The sequence below is a fragment of the Myxocyprinus asiaticus genome, chromosome 2, assembly GCF_019703515.2.
Source record: "Myxocyprinus asiaticus isolate MX2 ecotype Aquarium Trade chromosome 2, UBuf_Myxa_2, whole genome shotgun sequence".
Taxonomy (NCBI): Eukaryota; Metazoa; Chordata; class Actinopteri; order Cypriniformes; family Catostomidae; genus Myxocyprinus; species Myxocyprinus asiaticus.
The window spans coordinates 31069784-31091071 of NC_059345.1; the positions used below are offsets into that span (position 1 = coordinate 31069784).

Consider the following 21288-nt stretch of genomic DNA (forward strand, 5'->3'; position numbering starts at 1 on the left):
TGGGATGTTTTAGTGGGATGACCCCTACCTGTGTGCCTCAGGAATAAGGTTAAGCCAGAAACTGTGGCTTAGCTTTAGAAAATCACTTTTCAAACCCAGTGCCGACAGGCCATTATAATAGGCTGTATCCAGCAACGCTCCTACTTCCACGGTAGATTATTCACAAAGATCTGAATGAGGTTGCAGAGCTTGAAATAGGCCAGCATGTATGAATTTCACTGTGAACACTAGCGCTACCATGCCTCTAAAAATGACAGCTGGCAGTTATGGAAACTGTCCAAAATTGTAAACCTTTTTTGGAGTGTGAAATCAATGTATGCTGATACAACGCCACATGAGTGAGCAGATTCACAAAACATCAAATCAATGAACTGTAGACAAGTTAGATATGACATAGTGATCTGCTGTATTGATCTGCAATATATGAATGTTCTCTCAGATCTTGTCAAAGGCAGGGGAGTTTATATACAGAACATCTAATGTAGAAGAGCTTTTGTGTTTCAAAAGACTCATAATAAGAGGCCAGACACTAAAGGTCCCGATATACTTCATACAAAATCGAAGAACAAACGGTGACGTCATTTAGAACAAAATCTGGCCAAAAACAAGGTGTTTTTGCATTCGTTTTGGTGGTTCGTAACAGCTCGCCTGGCAAACTTTTTACTGACTGCTAAACACCTTCTTACTGCCATCCATAGGTGTGACCTGGAGCTCCACCTACTTTGAGGCTGGCAGCTAATTCCCAGCTCACGGTGTTCAGTCAGTTAAGATCAGTCAACATAAACATACCAGCGTGCAGTTATTACCGAGCTGGTGCAAATTTACCTACATCTGTGCAATCGTTTGCATAGAGACATTTTCCAAGAACATGTCAAGCATTTTTTTATTTTTTCAGTTAGCCTAAAAAAGGAATCAAATGTACTCAGATACTCTTAAGTGCCCAATCACTCTTTTGTTTGGTATGCTGCTTCACTCATTTGCCGTCTGTAGCCAAAAGCCATTCACACATCTACCCATAGTAATATATGCCTATCGTCTGTATTCTGCCATTAACACTCTTGTATACACCAGTCTTTGCAGTTGTATCATTGTCATCATAAATTACAATAATAGAGTGTAATTGGCGCCTATTATGGCCATGTGTAATGTGTTAGCGCATTAGCGTCATTAATTGAGTGAATACAATTTTGAATGAAGACAAATTGGGCATTTTCTACTACATTTATATTACTTTGAATCAGCATTGAGTGGTTAAAAAAGCATATTTTGGGGGCCTGGGTAGCTCAGCAAATAAAGACGCTTACTACACCTGGAGTTGCAAGTTCGAATTCAGGGCATGCTGAGTGACTCCAGTCAGGCTTCCTAAGCAACCAATTGGCCCGGTTGCTAGGGTGGGTAGAGTCACGTTGGGTTAACCTCCTCGTGGTCCCTATAATGTGGTTCTCGCTCTCGGTGGGGCACGTGGTGAGTTGTGCGTGGATGCCGCGGAGAATAGTGTGAGCTTCCACACACGCTAGGTCTCCGTGGTAACGCGCTCAACAAACCACGTGATAAGATGCGCAGATTGACTGTCTCAGACGCGGAGGCAACTGAGATTCATCCTCCGTCACCCAGATTGAGGTGAGTCACTACGCCACCACAAGGACTTAGAGCGCATTGGGAATTGGGGAGAAAAGAGGAGAAAATCCAAAAAAAAAAAAAAAAAAAACATCTTTTACTGATCTAGTGTGAATTCTACTTATAGAATGAGGCATAAAGTGATTAATAACGCATTTTATTGTCACATTTGTTAAGGTTTTACTGAGCGCCATCAAATTTAAATACTAAACTTCTGTTTTTCTTCTCAAACATGTTCAGGCCCAGCTCATAGCACAGTCCATTGGTCAGGCATTCAGCGTGGCCTACCAGGAATTCCTCAGAGCCAATGGGATCAACCCAGAGGACTTGAGTCAGAAAGAGTACAGCGACATCATCAACACACAGGAGATGTACAACGATGATCTCATCCACTTCTCAAACTCTGACAACTGCAAAGAGGTCAGCTGCTAGACAGTTTCTTCTCTATGAAGTGTGTTCTGTCCAAAATACAGCTGACCCTGTGCACTGGTTGTTATTGGCCAATACAAGTGGAATTTCTAGAAAACAGATGACAGTGATGATATGCTGCAGCAAAACCATGGAACACTTTAGCACTAAATTCATTCAAATTAAGGACAAATCAGTTAACTGTTTTTGACAAAATAAAACTTAACATTTGAGCTGGTTTCCACAGCTATTGTTGAACATGCTTTTCTTAAGTTACTTGTATAAATACCTAAGTTGGTAGTCGTCTTTGTTTCACGAGCGCATATTTCGATGTTGTAGGTTATTTCTATGAGACCATTGCAACTCAAATTTTGAATTCCTTGAAGGCTGTAAAATTATTTTGTAATCTTAAACACATACAATAGAGGTCAGACAGTTCATACTATTGTGTTTTAAAAGCACTGATAGTTGTGCTAGATTGACCTCTCATGCGCTCAGTGTCATTTTATCAAGTGAGTAAAATTGTTTCCTTAATTGCTTTGTTCCTTTTTGCCTTAGATATATCCTTTTAGTGGCAATCATTGCATCACTTTTTTTTTTTCTTTGTCTGTCTTTTTCTGTCTCAGTTGCAGCTCGAGAAACAGAAGGGAGAGATTCTGGGCATAGTTATTGTGGAGTCTGGCTGGGGCTCCATTCTGCCCACAGTGATCCTGGCTAACATGATGAATGGAGGCCCTGCCGCCCGTTCTGGGAAGCTTAGCATCGGTGACCAGATCATGTCAATCAACAACACCAGCCTGGTGGGGCTGCCTCTCGCCACCTGTCAGGGAATCATCAAGGTGTGCAGAGGGTTGAATCTTGGCTTCTTAGGCAAAGTGTTTTGGCAGCCATGAATGCAGCTGTTAAAAATCAAATCAAATCCCTTTATTGTCACTCAGCCATATACACAAGTGCAACAGTGGGTCTTGGGTGCAGTTCCAAGCAACATAGCAGTCATGACAATTACAATAAACATTTAATTTACATATAACACAATTTACACATCTTGTTTACCCAACACAATATACAATATACACCTAATAATATACTGTATAAAATATATAAACAAAAAACATCCAGTGTACGGCAGTTCTGTGGACAGAAATCCCTTGATGAGAGAGGCCAACAGAGAATGGCCAGACGGGTTCGAGTCAAGTCATTTTTATTTGTATAGCGCTTTTCACAACACACATCATTTCAAAGCAGCTTAACAGAAAATTATGCTTCAACAGAAAAGCTGTAATATTGTAATGTTTTTGAGTCATAATAGTGCGGTTCAAAAAAAGACATGATTGTAAATTGTGCCTTAAAATAAATAATATAAAATAATTATATTTATATTTAGACCCCCAGTGAGCAAGCTTAAGGCGACTGTGGCAAGGAACACAAAAGCCCATAAGATGTTGTTTAAAGGAGAAAAATAACTTTGAGGGAAACCAGGCTCACTGTGGGAGCCAGATCCCGTTTGGCTAAACAGCATGAATATAATGCCAATATTAGTTATTTATGTGTAGTAAAAGTCAAGATTTAAAAATAGTAAACTAAGTAAGTGTTAGGGGTCAATGTTTAAACAAAAAGATATTGTATTAACTGTAAGATTAATGACTAAATTCTTAGAATTTACATTCTTGATTAACTGCGTAAGTGCAAACAGATGCATTGTCTATTGTTATTTGGCTGATAAAGGCTTCAATTAATTTATTATCCATGTATTCCATTTTAAGAGTAGTCCATCCTTTGACCAAGGTGATGCTGGCAGAGGTCAGTGAGGTGCACTGTTCGATTGTAAACTTGTGGCAGATTAATTTCTGGTGAAGTCCATTTTAAGTCCAAGTTTCAGGCAGTGTCCAGTGAAGTATCCCATGTCTGACAGTTGGTGCTGGCATCATTTCATCCTCTGTGAAGTCCATCGTAGTAGACTGAAGTGATATCTGGCTGGGACAGGCTGCAGTTAGTCATCATCACTCAGCAACACGTAATAGTGGGAGTCGGACATCAGGCAGGACCGGATTTGGACATCATGTAGGACCAGAACTGGATCTGGCAGGCTCTGGTAACCTCAGGATATGCATCCCGAGTTTAAGACAAGGAAACAAATAGAATAATAATTAGCGTAGATAACATTCACTTTAAAACAGGATTATAGAATATGAGATGTGTTTCCGGTTCTGGCAGACCTAACTAATGCAGCATAACTATGAGTTGATAGATAAATTAGGTGTATGCCTGGCTGAAAAGATAAGTCTTTAGTCTAGACTTAAACTGAGAGAGTCCCGAACCATCTCGGAAAACTATTCCATAGTTCAGGAGCCAAACAGGAAAAGGATTTACCTCCTTTTGTGGATTTTAATATTTTAGGTATTATTAACAGGCCAGAATTTTGCGATCTTAGTGAACGTGAAGGAATATAGCGTGATAGAAGGTCAGATAAGTACTGTGGAGCTAGACCATTCAAGGCTTTGCAAGTAGTTAGAAGTATTTTAATATGAAAACTAAATTTAACAGGTAGCCAATGTAGCGATGTTAAGATTGGGCTGATATGATCATATTTCTTGGTTCTAGTCAGCACTCTAGCTGCTGCATTTTGAACTAACTGAAGTTTATTTATGAAACCTGCAGGACATTCTCCCAGTAATGCATTACAATAATCTGGTCCTGAGGAAATGAATGCATGAGTAGTGAGCAGAATAGCATCTCAGAATGCACAACACGTCGAACCTTAAGACAGAAGACCACATCTGGCACTTTATTAGGACCATAGTATTCCTAATAAAGTGCTAGGTGAGTGTATATACTATTATTAAAAATGTAACTACAAAACTTATTTCAGAGTAACAAAAATGATTGATCTGGGATAGGTTCTACATAAAAATGCAGTCAATCAAATGTAGTCCAGGCCTCTATATAAAAGGTGTTTATTGTTTTTCTTTTTTTAAGAATAGCACACTTTATTTTACACTTGGTTTATAAATGTATGCATAAATGCATGTGTTGTGAAACCAGCTTAAATTTTGCGTGAGCACTTTTTCTACTCACATAAGTATGCAACCTGTATGCATTTATTTGTGAAAGAAACCCGTACAGTAACAATACAGTACAGGGGTGAAATTGTACTTAGTAATGTAATCAGTTGCATATTTTGTGTTTTTGTATTTTCCAGGGCCTGAAAAATCAGGTGCAGGTGAAGTTGAATATTGTGAGCTGCCCTCCTGTAACCACAGTTCTCATTAAGAGACCAGACCTCAAGTACCAGCTGGGTTTCAGTGTGCAGAATGGCATTGTGAGTATGGGCAGTTGTGAAGAGATAGAGGAACAGGAAGTCTGAAATACAGCATTTCCCCAGACTGGTTGTTGCTGGTTGTGTAAGTCCCATTTTTTGTTTGTTACTTTAGATTTGTAGTCTAATGCGAGGGGGGATCGCAGAGAGAGGAGGGGTGAGGGTTGGCCATCGCATCATTGAGATAAACGGTCAAAGTGTTGTGGCCACGGCACATGAGAAGATTGTCCAAGCCCTCTCCAATTCTGTGGGCGAGGTGAGTCCTCAGATATTAAATTTGTCTTGGTCTTGTACATATTGAACATTTTATGCTTCTGAATTTTTACATTTATACACTTATACACTATTTATACTGTATATATGTGCGAACATTTTAAGCATTTAAGATGTTTCACAAAAGCATTTGTCTTAAGGTGGTTATTTATATCTTCAACTTTAGTGTCAATAGGAAATATTAATTTTAGACTCCCAAACATTAATTTTGCAAATAGAAAAGATTAGAATAGAAGAACAGGGCGCTCTGCAACAGATGTCATGGCTCCCACAGAGCCCCCCACTGAACATCGAGTCAGTCTGGGATTACATGAAGAGACAGAAGAATACATTGAGACAGTCTAAATATATAGAAAAACTAGTGAATTCTCCAAGAAGCTTGGAACATCCTATCTGCCAACAACCAACAAAAACTGTGTCCAGGAGTGCCTAGGAGAATTGGTGTTGTTTTAAAGGCAAAGTAGTCACACCAAATATTGCTTTAGCTTTTATATGTTTACTGGACTTTGTATGACACTAAGTGATAAATGAAAACTATTTATGGCATTATGTTATATATATTATATACAGTATATATTGGTCCCAAAAGTTCAGTTGTACCTTTTAATCACAAAATGTAATTATACAATGCAAAATTTTAGACCAAATGTTTATTAACAAATAGTGTTGTTAGTAAGTATTTTTAATTATATTTGGTATATTTTGCTTTTATAAAAAAGGTTACCATATTATACAAATATTAAAGACACAAATTTCTATTCATTTTGTATTTTTTAAGTAAAATAATTCAATGCTATTTTTCCATTAGAGGATATTAGTCCCTGACATGTAAACAACAAAAATAACGATCAGCTATGGGTGCTGCGCAGATATACAAACAGTAGCTTGGTGAAGAGGACATAGCTGTGCTTTATTGTTAATAAAGCTTGGCCATTGACCAGTCAGCAGCTCTTGTATATTATTGTATTCTACAGTAAAAATAGATAGAAAGGATAATCCTATTTTTTTGTGCTCCAACAGATACATATGAAGACTATGCCAGCCGCCATGTTTAGACTCTTAACTGGGCAGGAGACTCCTATATATATATGAATTCAGCTGAGATAAATGGCCCTGGGCACACAGAGCTTAGAGAAATGCTTGAATGCAGCAGTCACCTTTCACCCTCACCAAAAATAACTCCTATCAATTGTGCTGTCTGATAACATTACTTAAGAGGTACAGTGTGTCATTTCTGGATAATATGAATCATTTTGATGATTTGTAACGTCTGATCTTGGGGTGTATACATCTCAAGTCCTTTCTTTATAATGTGTGTGTGTTGGGGGGGGGGTTGTACATTTCATTTTTACTACCCTTGTTTAATTTATTTGCAATTATGTTTGTGTGTGGATGTTGTTGGAGAGATGCAAGTTTCTTTTGTAAATATGTAATCGTTATATCAGTATCAGAAAGGAATGGAAAAGCCAGAGTGAGAAGTCTAGACAGTACATGTCCAAAATTCAAGCCAAGTGGCCATTCAAAGAGCATAGATTGTCACTGAATCTCAAATGCGCTCACATGCACTGAATCAATACACTTTCCCTACACAACAGATGACTGTAGTCCTAGTGCCCATTACATGTATAGACCTTTGAACCTTTTGCCGCAAATGATTCTTTGGCATAACACAGTTTTTGAAATCTGCTCAGTAAGTACATGTGTAATCAAGACTCAGCATAAAATGAACTTTGCAAGACTCACAGTTATCAGCAGTTGTGCACATGCAGGGACTTTTTCAACAAGGAAAAAAATTTCCATATTGTCAGCATTCATCAATGAATAAATCTCATTTAGTGGGAATTAAAGACTTAACTGAGCAAATTTTGAGAGTAGTTTTTTTTACACACAAAATGAACAAATCTTTTGTAAAATACCAGATGTAAACAATTTCTGGACTTCTCCCATGCTGTTATAATCAGCCATTCTCTTGCCATGCTGTAAATGAGTTTTGTTTCAAACGCATAAACATTGTATGAAATTTAAGAGTTTATTTTTTATGTGTGCTTTTTTTTGTGTATGCCCAGCTGCACCTCATTTGAGTCAGTGGTGAATGTAATAGTGTTGTTAACAGTGTGTCCACGTCCTTAAGCAGTATTAGAATGTCTGTACATAAACGTTAAACCTTGTTTAGTACTGTGTCATGTAGGAATCACTATTAGTCCCATTTCATCTTTGTGAGGCTTTGGCCTTCAGAAAATATGACGACACTGTGACCAAAAGCCTTACCACTGCGTAAGAAAGCTTTTGAAAATGAATTGTAATTAAAAAAAAAAAAAAAGAAATGTGAAACAACTAATAATACATGAACATGAGTACATGTCTGCATGCATCTTAAAAAGACACTATGGCAAAATAATAATAAAGTGTAATATAAGCCCTTCATGATGTTTTACCTTGCATTTTGATTATCTGACAATTCTGGTTGGTTTGTTTGAAAAATAAAAGCTAAAGAATGGCTTCAAGTAATAAAACCTTAGTGGGTCATACAACCTGGAAGCTTGTATCAATATCCATGCCAACCACTTCTAACAGTGGCCAGCTTCCAGAACTTTAAAATAGCTCCATTGCCTGATATTATGGACCTAATGAGCACAGATTTGAGGCTCACAGTTGGAAATCAGTTCAGCCAGCTCAGATTTCTGAGGTTTTTACAAACACACACACACACACACACACACACTTAATAATGAAACTCATATCTCTTGTTATTGGAGATTGCTGAGCTTTATGACAAGACAGAGTGAGGGCATGATGGTATTCATTAAAGGGTGTGATGTGGAATCTCTAATCCAGTGGTTCTCAACCCTGTTCCTGGACAGATATAAATGATGCGATCCAATCGCATCGTATTTGAACAGCGGTGAAACACTTTCTTATGATGTGTTACATTCATACGAGCAGACAGAGAAGTAAGTTTGAAGTAAGTTTGGAGCAGAAGAAATAGAAATAAACCTTGTGTTAATTGTCAGCTTTCGCTAAGCTAAAATGCTATTTCTAGCCATTTTACATGCACGTTACCAGGCACGATCATATTTTTTTATCAAGAAAATTCACATTGGATCATAATTTTTTTTGTTCTAGTAAAACCTTTGATATTAGGGCAAAACTCATATTCTTGATAATAATTGTTTTATTTTCCTGTAAAAATATCTAAAAATCCTTAAAACAAGATCAATTAGATTTATCTTGTTTTAGAAACAACACTGCATAAGATATTTAGGTTTTTCAGAGAATGTATTTTTAACATGTGTATTTTGTCTTACTGTACTGGCAAAGTTTTTATAGTCAAAACAAGTGAAAAAATCTACCAGTGCTGAAGAAGTAATCCAAAGTATTTAGAATACATTACTGATCTTGAGTAATCTAACAGAATACGTTACAAATTACATTTTACAGCATATATTCTGTAATCTGCAGTGGAATACATTTCAAAAGTAACCCTCCCAACCCTGCACATTTTGGATATCTCCCTTATTAAACACACCTGATTCAACTCATCAGTTCGTTGGTGGAGACTCAAAGACCTGAATTGGATGTGTCAGAAAAGAGAGATATACAAAACGTGCAGTGTTGGGGGTCCTCCAGGATCAGGGTTGGGAACCACTAATCTAATCATTATCCAGGTTTACATGGTCGCTGCTCCCCCTAGAGGTTATAGAAATACGCTACAACTCTTATGTTGTTGATATAGGGGCAATAGTTATAGGGCAAAATTTGTCAACTAATGCAAATAATTTTGAGAAAGCAAGCTGCTTTATTGATTTTCAAATTTAAATAATGCAAAATAACTACTTCAGAAAAGGGTGCAAGACCTCCTGTTAATTTCAAACACATTTGGCATTTTATAACATCTCAAGTTTTCTATAAACAAATGAATCTCCATTGTGGTATGTTCAAAGTGTGCTCACATCGACTTTTACAATTTCATAAATCTATTCGCCTCATTTAAGAAAAACAATGTTTTATAGAGGACTTTAGCCCCTGCAACAGGGGGTCCTTTTACCCCCCAGTTTTGATTTAATGACCTTGAACAAAACTGAAAATGATATTTTGTCTGAAAATAAATGTGTTAATTTCATAGATTTACATTAGCTTCATAAATCTGCAGCATTTGAAAAATATAAAAATGTGAAAAATATAAAAAATTTGATCAAATTGCCTCAAAATAAAACTTTAGACACTACACGCAATGATCTCATGGATCAGGCACATTGTGCAGTGTATAGTGAAAAACAGGTGTTTAATAAAGTTATATGGTAGTTTTTGTTGCTTTTTAGCATTTTGGGACAAAAAAAAAAAAAAATCAAAGGAGACTTTTGCCCCATTGCACTCTAATTTGATGAATATGGTAAAAAACATTTGAGCACTTATATACTGTTCCTTCAGTAACTGCACAGAAGAATTACTGAATAAATTGTTCCTCCAATGGTTATAGTTTTTCATAAGACTAGTTATAAACAAACAAATTGTAAACAAAAAGATCAGATATTATTACAGCATAGTATTTATTTTATTTCAATATTGTTCATGTCCATGCTTCTATAAATTATTATATTAAAAATATAAATAATTACATCCACTGCAAACAGAATAACTGAATTTCTGTTCCTGCTCTCTTAGTTCACTGACGATGAGGAAATTCTCAAAATTAGCTGGATTAAACAAGTTTGCTCAGGTGGCTGCTGCCATACAATAACCAGGCACTGGTTTAACAGTTGCTCCTCTCTCATGGGTTCTGGTCATTCTTGTCACATTTTAATATGACCTTAACCCCGAGTCCCTGGCGTGCCGTCTCAAAGGCCTGCACAGCCTGTTCCAGTGGGAAACGGTGGGTGACCAGGGGTTTGACATTCAAATTCTTAGATGCCAACATAGCAATGGCCATCGGCCAGCTGCAGAAACAGTAGTGAGGGCTCATGAGTGAAGTGTGCAAAAGATCAAATCAATTTATGAAATGCAAATAGCATCATAAATCAAGACTAAAACATTATATTCATCTTTTGATCTAAATTGCACTCAAAAGGCTGAGGCTGTTGTCTGTAAGCCATCAGCTTTACTTCTGCTACTTACGTATTACAGTAGCGGAATACACCTCTAATGTCAACTTCTCTGACTGCTGCATTGAGAAGAGGTATGGTGGTCATCTCAGCACCAAGCCCAACCAATACCAGCACTCCACCAGAACGAGTAGCCTAGACAGAATACACCACCATCAGCACAGATAGAACAACTGAGTATCATCTAAGATCTCTGTAATTCTCACACATAAAATGTAAGGTAAAATGAGAATAAGTCAAATACATTAAGCGGCAGCTGAAACCACAGCAAATTGGATTTTTACAATCTTACTTTTGATAATAAACTTACATAGATGGCTGTCTGAATACTGCTCTCCACTCCAGTGCATTCTATGCTGATTTGAGGCATGCAACCAAGCATTCCTTCCAATCTTTTGGCCAGTTCCTGTGGTGCATCCTCTTTCTTCACAGGTAGCAGGAAGTCTGCCCCCATCTCTTTTGCTTTGGCCAGCCGATCAGAGGACAGGTCTATGTATAGAGATTTAAAAATATATATGATATATTATATTTATGCTATATAATGTTTATTTTATATGTACAAATAATATATATAAGTCCCTTTTAACATAACATATTGAATAAAGATTTATTACCACTTATTATAACTTGTGAGGCACCCATGGCTTTGGCTGCCAGCAATGAGACTAGTCCAATTGGTCCTATGTTGATCAAAACAAATTGATCACATTTCCTAATAGTCATTTTCCAATGACGTTTTCAAAACAGTATTAAAAGCATACTTTTACAGGCATTAAATTCATTTTTTTACTCAGTGACATGACAAACAAAGACAAAGTCCTGACCCAAAATAGAAAAGTGAAGGTAGCCAAGAAGACAGGTCATTACACTGACTGGTTAGTAAATGTGTAACAGTTGCATAAACATGTGCAACCATTAAGGCATGGCTGACCTGCACCACAGACAAACACTGAGCTTCCAAGAGTGACCCCTGCCCTCCTGCAGGCATGGATCCCCACTGACAGGGGCTCAATCAGGGCTCCTTCCTCATAAGTGACATTATCGGGAAGCCTAGAATATAAAGCATAGAATTAAAGGGTGAACAGACAATCAAAACATTTAGATATAAACAACAGATAATAAAGCACAAGAAGCTTGATTTGAATGGTTATCTGACTTGTAGCAGAAGTTGGCACTGTGCTTATAATATCTACACAGGTTTCCATCATCTGGGGGAGTGGCGCAGAAGAATATGCCAGGAGACAGGTTGTAACGTCCAGATTTAAAAAACTCATCTATTTCACGAGGAACGCCAGGCTCAATGGCAACTCTGTCCCCTGTGGGGTGAGAAAGAGGAAAACCACCCTTTAACACAGTTAAATCTTAGTGTAACTGTTTATTTTACAAATTAACCCCAACACTTATTTTTATTCAATGCCACAAGAACATAGAAAAGATGTATTTTTACACAGTCACGTAAATAACATCACTAACATTGCAATCATTTTACATAAAATGCTATTCCTTTATGATACATGTTTTCTATAAAAAAATTGAGGTGACAGTGAGGCACTTACAATGGAAGTGAATGGGGCCAATTTTTGGAGGGTTCAAACAGAAATATGAAGCTCATAATTTTATAAAAGCACTTGCATTAATTCTTCTGTTAAAACTCTTGTATTATTTGAGCTGTAAAGTTTTTTAAACCTTATTTTTTACAGTTGTTTCAGGGTTTATGGCGTTATGTCGTACTGGCAATGAAGTTGTAAAATTGGCTATAAATTGAAACAGAAAATGTTAGGAAGCGATTTTATCACACTAAAATCATGTTAACATGCATATTGTGTACATCTTTTTGCTATACTTTTGAAACTGTGAGTATTTTCATGTTTAATGTTTCATGTGCAATATATACTTCTTATCATGTCAAAATATCTTCTTTAAAAAAAATATCACATCAAATAAACACTGGCCCAACACAGAGAGCACTCACCTGTTTTGATGTGCGTCACAGCAGAGCCCACTTTCACCACACGACCAGAGGCTTCATGTCCCAGTATCATGGGCTGTTTCAGGACAAAGTCCCCTATCCGTCCATTCTGCCAGTAGTGCACGTCTGATCCACAAATACCCACCGAGTGCATCTGAAGCAATACCTCTTAAAATAATAATAATAATAATAATAATAATAATAATAATAATTTTATATATATATATATATATATATATATATATATATATATATATAAACACAGGTTTATATTGCACTGTACAAGTTATTATTGCACTGTATTGCAAATATTTAAGTGACAAATCTTCACCATTTGGTCCCGGCTCTGGAATCGGACGTTGTTCCTGTAAATGTATATACATTTGAAATATGAATCAATCCAAATTTCAGTACCTTCTGCAATCTTTTGTACAACTCCAAACAGATTTCAATGATTTAAAAAAATTAAAATACATGAAATGTCATACCAATCTTAAGTCTCCTTTAGAGTGCAAGACCACAGAAAGGTTGTCTTTATCCATTTTATTCTATGATACAGACACACGGCAACTGGTAAACTACCTAAAAGGAGTGTAGCCTCATTTAACCATTCAAACTTGCACGGATTACTCTCTCTGCGCCACTTACAGCCATCCCACATCTTCCGGTTTTCCTCATTAGCACATTCAAGACCATCAAAACTGCGCGAGGTGTGCAGGCACAGCGTAGTTTGCCATCTGGGTTCTGGAAGTATTTTTCCCATTATTTTCTTGTCTCTTCATTTTCTTTTCTTTTTTAATGAATCACAACATTAGGGTCATTATCAAAATATCTTGACAAACATGTCCCTTGAGTTTTAAGTCATGAAAAATATTTAAAGTAGCCGAGAAACCCCATTTAAAAGGCATCATTGTATAAACTAACCTTTTAATAAATAATATGAAATGGTTTGACACTATATTGTTTTACACATTATATATATATATATATATATATATATATATATATATATATATATATATATATATATATATATATATATTGATAATATTTATGATATATAATATTCAGAAAATATTTTATAAAAAAGAAAAAAAAATCGTCCCCTTAATCTGGCACTTACAGTTACAGACATTTACAGTTATTTATGTTTATTTTTGACTCATTTTAAAAGCTAAACAAAATACGCAATTAATAATTTTAAAAGAGTGTTTTTCACTTGATTTTTATGTTGTATCAATGTTAAAAACTTCCGATGTCAAAGTTCAAAGGAAGAAGAGGCTGCTGAAATGTACATATAGCTATTTTTATTAAAAGTTATTACATTTTAACTGTAATTTTTCACATGGTTCATTTAAATATGTCACTGGTGTTACATTGTTTAATGTTCATGTGAAAAAAAAATGATTTAATGGTATGATTTATTGATTTTAGTCTGATCAGTGATTAGTGGTGTACGTTTTATGATGCAGCTGACACCATCTTAAAAAAATAATCCTTTAAGAGAATTTGTCACTGGTGTTACAACCCAAATATAATAATAATAATAATAAAATAAAGAACAGCAGTCAAGTTGTCCTTTATGAATAAAAATGTCAAGTCATTAACATTTTTACCCTCAGCTTTTATGGGCAAAAACTGAACTGAACTGAAAATGTCAATATTTTTTACGTTGAAAAGTTTTTATTTTTTAGAATGACCCATTACAAACTTTGATTTGAAGCAAAAAAAAGTATTTAAAAATTGTAAAAAATAAATAAATAACACAAAGGTACAAGGCTGTATACTTACCGTCTTTTACAAGGGGCACAAACTACAATCCCATGAAGCTTTGCTAATGACGTAATCGAATAAAAACAATGGAAATAGGTAAAGCTATTGATTTTAGGTTGTTGATTAAAAGTAAAGAAAAATATATTTTATGTTTACTGCAAAATATTCTGTAATATACAAATATATATGTAGTTTGAGGGTGTAAGGAGACTGACTCGATATCGTCATGGAAGTGGGTGGTCGCTGGTGGACTTTGTTGGCCGCAGTTCTCTGGTTGGTGGATCTTTCTCTGTTGGATCATGGGTAGTGTAGTTGTTCACCAGTAATTCCACTATAAAACACGATTTTTAAACAATGAAGTTGAAATAACGCAGACTAAAGGCTTTAACGGAAGCATATTCCATCGATGAACAATGTCGGAGTTCACGGGTCTGTCTTTAAAGGTTTATAATTAATGTTGAAAATCATGAATGGGGTTTTTACTTCTGGAACCAGACTGTTGCACTCTGTACAAACATGAAATGGGGGGGCAACATTTCAGCATTTCACAATCCAAAATAAAACTACACAACTGCCATTACAATTTGAGTGCCTCAGCAATCTCCAGTGGTTGAACTTGGCTGATAATAAACTCAAGACCTCTTAGAAGATGTTACATGAATGTTCCGGGTTCAATACAAGTTGAGCTCTATCAACAGCATTTGTGGCACAATATTTGCTACAAAATTTATTTTGACTCGTCCTTTTTCTTAAAAAAAAAAAAAAAAAAAAAAAAAGTAAAAAATCTTGGTTCCAGTGAGGCATTTACAATGGGAACCAATTTTTTATTTTTATTTTTTACATTAAAATTCTCACTGTTTCCAAAGTATAGCCACAAGACATAAAGGATATGCATGTAAAAATTATTTTAGCGTGATAAAATCACTTACTAACCTTTTCTGTCTAAAGCTACAGCCAATTTTACAACTTCATTACCATAACCCTAAAACAGTAAAAATAACAATTTAAAACACTTAACAGCTCAAATAATACATGAGTTTTAACAGAAGAATAACTGCAAGTGCTTTTATAAAATTATAAGCTTCATATTTCTGTGTTTGAACCCTCCAGAAACTGGCCCCATTCACTTCCATTGTAAGTGCCTCACTGAAACCCAGATTTTTGCTTTTTTTTTTTTTTTTTTTTAAAAAGGAGGAACGAGTTGAAACAATTTTTTGTGGTAATCAACATTATGCCACAAATGTTGCCGACTAAGCTTAAGTTGTATTGAACCCCGAACATCCCTTTCATTTCTTAGTCACTGGTCTTCCTGAACTCAGACAAGAACTGTTTTACACACCTAATTTATTTATCTTTTAAAGTAATTAGTTTAGGTGCTCTGCACTGTTTTCTTCCACAGTGAAAACCCAAGATGACAGATGGCTTATTTACTACAAGATTTCTGGTCACTGTACCTTTGATCTGTCCCTTATTAACAATTAACATATTATCACATATTAACAATTAAGACAACCTTTTTAAAGCATAGGCTATAAGTTGTTAAAGTTTAGTAGACTACTAGTTATTCTTTCACTCCCATTAATATTGCTAGTGGTAAATCCCTGTTTTTGCCACCCCTATGCAGTTTTTGTATTCTCTTCATTTGATGTAATCATTTCTAATTTTCAGACATAGCAAATTCTGCTTCTTAAATTTAACGGCATCATAATGGACAGACCACATTACTGGAAGGTAATAAACCACAAACAGGCAACTAAACAAAAGGCACAGTTTGTCTCAAGCATCATTTTAATAATTATACTATTTTTGTTCTCTGTAACGATGTCTTATCAGCTATTTTCACATACAGGGATTGGATTTCATACTGCTAGGAAAAGTAAGATATAACAGCGGAGGCAGATTAACTATAAAATGAGCAGAAACTAAAATGGCAACAAATATTTCGATCAGTGAGATATACCTATATAAAACAATTAAACAAAGAGACACAAATTTACATGAGGCATGTTAAATTATTTTTCTTAACGACAATACGGAAGTGTCTCATCATTGATTCTTGAAACGGTATGGCCATGGAGGGAGGGAAGGAAATCATACAGTTCCCCTGAATACTTCTTCATTTGGCCAATCTGAACATATCCTGCAAAAGAGACAGAATGGTATACCTTAAAAGTTTAACATTATGGACTTTAACAATGTTCAATATACTTGTTTATTACTGTTTAATACAGTTTCTAACTTTGAGAACATTTTGAAGTATGGATGGGTGTAGGGGTGGCAATTGTATGTGTCAATTCTGCATGTACCTGAGATCATGTTGTTTACAGGATACTGCTGTATCCCACAGCACAAACACACATTGTTCGGTGATGCAATAGTCTGACAATCTTCCTGGCTAATAGATATGAACATGAAGATAAACCATGTTTTTATAAAAATAATAAGATTTCCTGAGTCAAAGTGACAATGTGAAAGCAATATTTAGATCGCAATCATGTCTATAAATGAACCATATTGAATAATTATGTATTTTAAAATGGATTCTGCTACAATAAATTCAGGTCTTCTCCCCAAAATTCATATACAGGTGCATCTCAATAAATTAGAATGTCGTGGAAAAGTTCATTTATTTCAGTAATTCAACTCAAATTGTGAAACTCGTGTATTAAATAAATTCAATGCACACAGACTGAAGTAGTTTAAGTCTTTGGTTCTTTTAATTGTGATGATTTTGGCTCACATTTAACAAAAACCCACCAATTCACTATCTCAAAATTAGAATACATCATAAGACCAATAAAAAAAACATTTTTAGTGAATTGTTGGCCTTCTGGAAAGTATGTTCATTTACTGTATGTGTACTCAATACTTGGTAGGGGCTCCTTTTGCTTTAATTACTGCCTCAATTCGGCGTGGCATGGAGGTGATCAGTTTGTGGCACTGCTGAGGTGGTATGGAAGCCCAGGTTTCTTTGACAGTGGCCTTCAGCTCATCTGCATTTTTTGGTCTCTTGTTTCTCATTTTCCTCTTGACAATACCCCATAGATTCTCTATGGGGTTCAGGTCTGGTGAGTTTGCTGGCCAGTCAAGCACACCAACACCATGGTCATTTAAACAACTTTTGGTGCTTTTGGCAGTGTGGGCAGGTGCCAAATCCTGCTGGAAAATGAAATCAGCATCTTTAAAAAGCTGGTCAGCAGAAGGAAGCATGAAGTGCTCAAAAATTTCTTGGTAAACGGGTGCAGTGACTTTGGTTTTCAAAAAACACAATGGACCAACACCAGCAGATGACATTGCACCCCAAATCATCACAGACTGTGGAAACTTAACACTGGACTTCAAGCAACTTGGGCTATGAGCTTCTCCACCCTTCCTCCAGACTCTAGGACCTTGGTTTCCAAATGAAATACAAAACTTGCTCTCATCTGAAAAGAGGACTTTGGACCACTGGGCAACAGTCCAGTTCTTCTTCTCCTTAGCCCAGGTAAGACACCTCTGACGTTGTCTGTGGTTCAGGAGTGACTTAACAAGAGGAATACGACAACTGTAGCCAAATTCCTTGACATGTCTGTGTGTGGTGGCTCTTGATGCCTTGACCCCAGCATCAGTCCATTCCTTGTGAAGTTCACCCAAATTCTTGAATCAATTTTGCTTGACAATCATAAGGCTGCGGTTCTCTCGGTTGGTTGTGCATCTTTTTCTTCCACACTTTTTCCTTCCACTCAACTTTCTGTTAACATGCTTGGATACAGCACTCTGTGAACAGCCAGCTTCTTTGGCAATGAATGTTTGTGGCTTACCCTCCTTGTGAAGGGTGTCAATGATTGTCTTCTGGACAACTGTCAGATCAGTCGTCTTCCCCATGATTGTGTAGTCTAGTGAACCAAACTGAGAGACCACTTTGAAGGCTCAGGAAACCTTTGCAGGTGTTTTGAGTTGATTAGCTGATTGGCATGTCACCATATTCTAATTTTTTGAGATAGTGAATTGATGGGTTTTTGTTAAATGTGAGCCAAAATCATCACAATTAAAAGAACCAAAGACTTAAACTACTTCAGTCTGTGTGCACTGAATTTATTTAATACACGAGTTTCACAATTTGAGTTGAATTACTGAAATAAATGAACTTTTCCATGACATTCTAATTTATTGAGATGCACCTGTATATTTCAGTCCCCTCCATAAACTATACTTTTTAAGAAAGTGAGTTAATAATGCATACCTGTTTGTTCTTCTCACTGGTTGATCTTCAGTCTTATCAGACAGGTTTTCTTCAGAAACATCAGTATTCATTTGTTGTTCACATGTCACCTTTAACAGAAAACATTTGAGAAGCTAACAAAAGATAGAATGGAGTAACTGAGCAAGGGTTTAACAGACAACAAGCTCTCCTACCTGTTCATCTTTTTCCCAAATAAACCTTCCAATTAGTGTTCTCATTTCTTAAAAAAAAAAAAAAAAAGTTGGAACATTGTGTCAGAGTAAGCAGGAAAAAGTATTAATAAACATAACAATTGCTTAAAGGAATAGTTTGCCCATAAAATGAAAATTCTGTCATCATTTACTCCAACTCATATGATTTAATGTCACTAGACTCAGTCTCCATTCATTTTAAATTCTATGGAAAAAAGATGCAGTGAAAGTAAATGGTGACTGAGACTAGCATACTGCCGAACATATACTTTTGCGTTTCATGGACGAAAGAAAGTCATATGGGTTTGTAAACAACATAAGGGCGAATATAGGATGACAGAATTTTTATTTTGGGTTAACTTTCACTTGAAGTACTCATTTCATTCTTTAGATGGGAACTCACTTCTAGAAATAACAATATGATCATGATTTTACACTTGGTTAAGCCAGCTCACCGTTCTGGATGGCGAATGGCGGCAAAACATAGTGGCCAATAGGCACAGATTTAACACTCTCTCGTAGTTCACAGGTAGACAGGAAGTCGCTGTGGAAAACTGTTGCCCTGTTCTTCATATAGTCCTCACTGTCATAAATGCTTAAAGAATAATGAGGTTACTTTGTGGCACCAGTTTCCCTGACACTGAAATTTAGATTTGGATTAAGTTTCTCTGACACTAATGCAAGCCATTTCTTTGTATCACATTAGAAACATGCTATCCTTGCATTTTCTTTTACTCCTTCAGTAGTATGGCTGAGTTACCCCAACAAAGGAATTGTACATTAGTTACACTAGGCTAAATGTATAAGTGCACGTGTCATGTTTAAGCACCTTGTGGTGTCTTCAGCAGAAGCATCATCACTGAAGAGGTAATCTGCTGTTCTCCAGGAACAAACAGCGCCCCCCTCAGACACTGTAAAAGTAGAGATATCTCAAATGTACTCGTCCACTCTTCAAAAGTTAAAGCTCATATAACACAGTTAGATTGCCAAACATTATTTGAGTGCTTTATATGAGTTAGGCCATTTTCAGTACTATTCAAATACCAGTCAAAGTATTTATCCTCTCACCCCAGAAGCTGGTTATCCCCTGTCCAACACTGCTGGAGAACCATGCCGTTTTGCCTTTAAACATGCTTATATGGCGGTGTTTATTACTTCAGTTCACAAAGAAGTGATTTGAAGACCTTGCTATGTCACTTATCTTCCTTCAGGACTTCGATTCATCCGAGGATGTTACAAAATGTGTTTGCGTTAGTTAGTGTAAGTGTAAGCTATGTTAAATTCCCACGTCAGTTACCAGTGGTAGTCTACGCGCAATAGACTCAAATATTTTTAAATGGGATTTATGAGGCAAAAAGATGGCAAAACACAGTTTCCAAAAACTAAACACGAGCGCTACTGCTGACTCACTCAGGCCTTAAAGAGACATACTCGCGCATAAATATTCCGAAAATTACGATTAATAGACATATAGTGTGTGTATATATATACACACACACACACACACAATTGCCTCCCCCTCTACTTTGTTGGATAAGTAAAATAAAATATATACACACTGCCTGGCCAAAAAAAAAGTGACCGTTTGGTTTTAAATAAGCAGATTCGTAAGAGCTTATGATTGGATCAATAATGCAGTGATCAGGGTAGTGTTGTACCAGCTGTGCGTAAATTCTCACGTAAGTTAGGACGTAAAGTTCACACTAAGGGCTTGGTAACTACTAGTTAGTTTGTAACTGAGTCAGTGCTTAATTTGGTTGCACCTCCTGTAGTGATGGGAAGATCATTTTACTGACTTGAATCTTGAACGAGTCTTGAACGTGTCTCGTTCAGCAAAATGAACGTGTCTTTATTTAAGTCATTTCGTTCATTTCGTTTATTTGAGCAGAATTCAATTAAAATGATACATTTTCAATAGCCCATTTATACATTTAAATGAACGAATCACTCTCTGAGACTACTCGTTCTTCTGAGTCACATAAAAGATTCATTCAAAATGAACAAATCGTTCACGAACGACCCATCACTAACCACCTGTTCTTATGGCAAGACTAAACTAGCAGGTCCTGTCACTAAGTTCTCCATAAAATAATGCGTAGTCGCATAATATGACGTTTGCCTGTATTTATCCAATAAGCAGCCTTCATATTTGTACACAGAAGTGTTAAAAGCCGTGAACTTCAATTTGATCTTGTTACTGTTGATGTTCAAACCTTGTTTGCTCATGTAACTGTCAGCTGTATTAAATTATATCCTCATTAAAATATGATACATAATAAAACAAGATTTCATTAACGATATAGCTTATGTAAATAACAATATTTAATAACTATCCAAAATGAATAAGGGACAATAAATAAATAACTACTTATACAACAGGCTGGAAAATGGATATTTATTCATTTGAATATTTTATATAT

At 36.0% G+C, this 21288-nt stretch overlaps 3 protein-coding genes across 6 annotated transcripts in view; 1 reads left to right on the plus strand and 2 right to left on the minus strand.

Moving 5' to 3' along the window:
- Window positions 1-8038, plus strand: part of apba2b (amyloid beta (A4) precursor protein-binding, family A, member 2b) — a 119293-nt gene extending 111255 nt beyond the window's left edge. For all 4 annotated transcript variants that reach the window (XM_051644242.1, XM_051644272.1, XM_051644263.1 and 1 more), the window contains 5 exons: window positions 1858-2037; window positions 2652-2864; window positions 5225-5344; window positions 5457-5597; window positions 6635-8038. In XM_051644242.1, coding sequence (XP_051500202.1) covers window positions 1858-2037; window positions 2652-2864; window positions 5225-5344; window positions 5457-5597; window positions 6635-6706 — 726 coding nt within the window. In that variant the 3' untranslated portion in view covers window positions 6707-8038. The remainder of the gene's footprint in view (window positions 1-1857; window positions 2038-2651; window positions 2865-5224; window positions 5345-5456; window positions 5598-6634) is intronic.
- A 2099-nt stretch (window positions 8039-10137) lies between these two features.
- sord (sorbitol dehydrogenase) lies at window positions 10138-13349 on the minus strand. Its single transcript, XM_051644437.1, has 9 exons — window positions 13171-13349; window positions 13014-13047; window positions 12686-12850; window positions 11870-12029; window positions 11645-11763; window positions 11328-11393; window positions 11024-11202; window positions 10727-10848; window positions 10138-10548 (listed from the first exon to the last, which is right to left on the minus strand). The coding sequence occupies exons 1-9, from the start codon at window positions 13222-13224 to the stop codon at window positions 10383-10385; spliced, it is 1065 nt and encodes a 354-aa protein (XP_051500397.1). The 5' UTR covers window positions 13225-13349; the 3' UTR covers window positions 10138-10382.
- Window positions 13350-16231: 2882 nt separating this feature from the next.
- terb2 (telomere repeat binding bouquet formation protein 2) lies at window positions 16232-20458 on the minus strand. Its single transcript, XM_051644496.1, has 7 exons — window positions 19937-20458; window positions 19698-19779; window positions 19324-19463; window positions 18851-18897; window positions 18678-18766; window positions 16762-16850; window positions 16232-16595 (listed from the first exon to the last, which is right to left on the minus strand). Exons 1-7 carry the CDS (start codon window positions 19998-20000, stop codon window positions 16477-16479), a joined length of 630 nt encoding a protein of 209 aa, XP_051500456.1. The 5' UTR covers window positions 20001-20458; the 3' UTR covers window positions 16232-16476.
- Window positions 20459-21288: the final 830 nt, after the last annotated feature.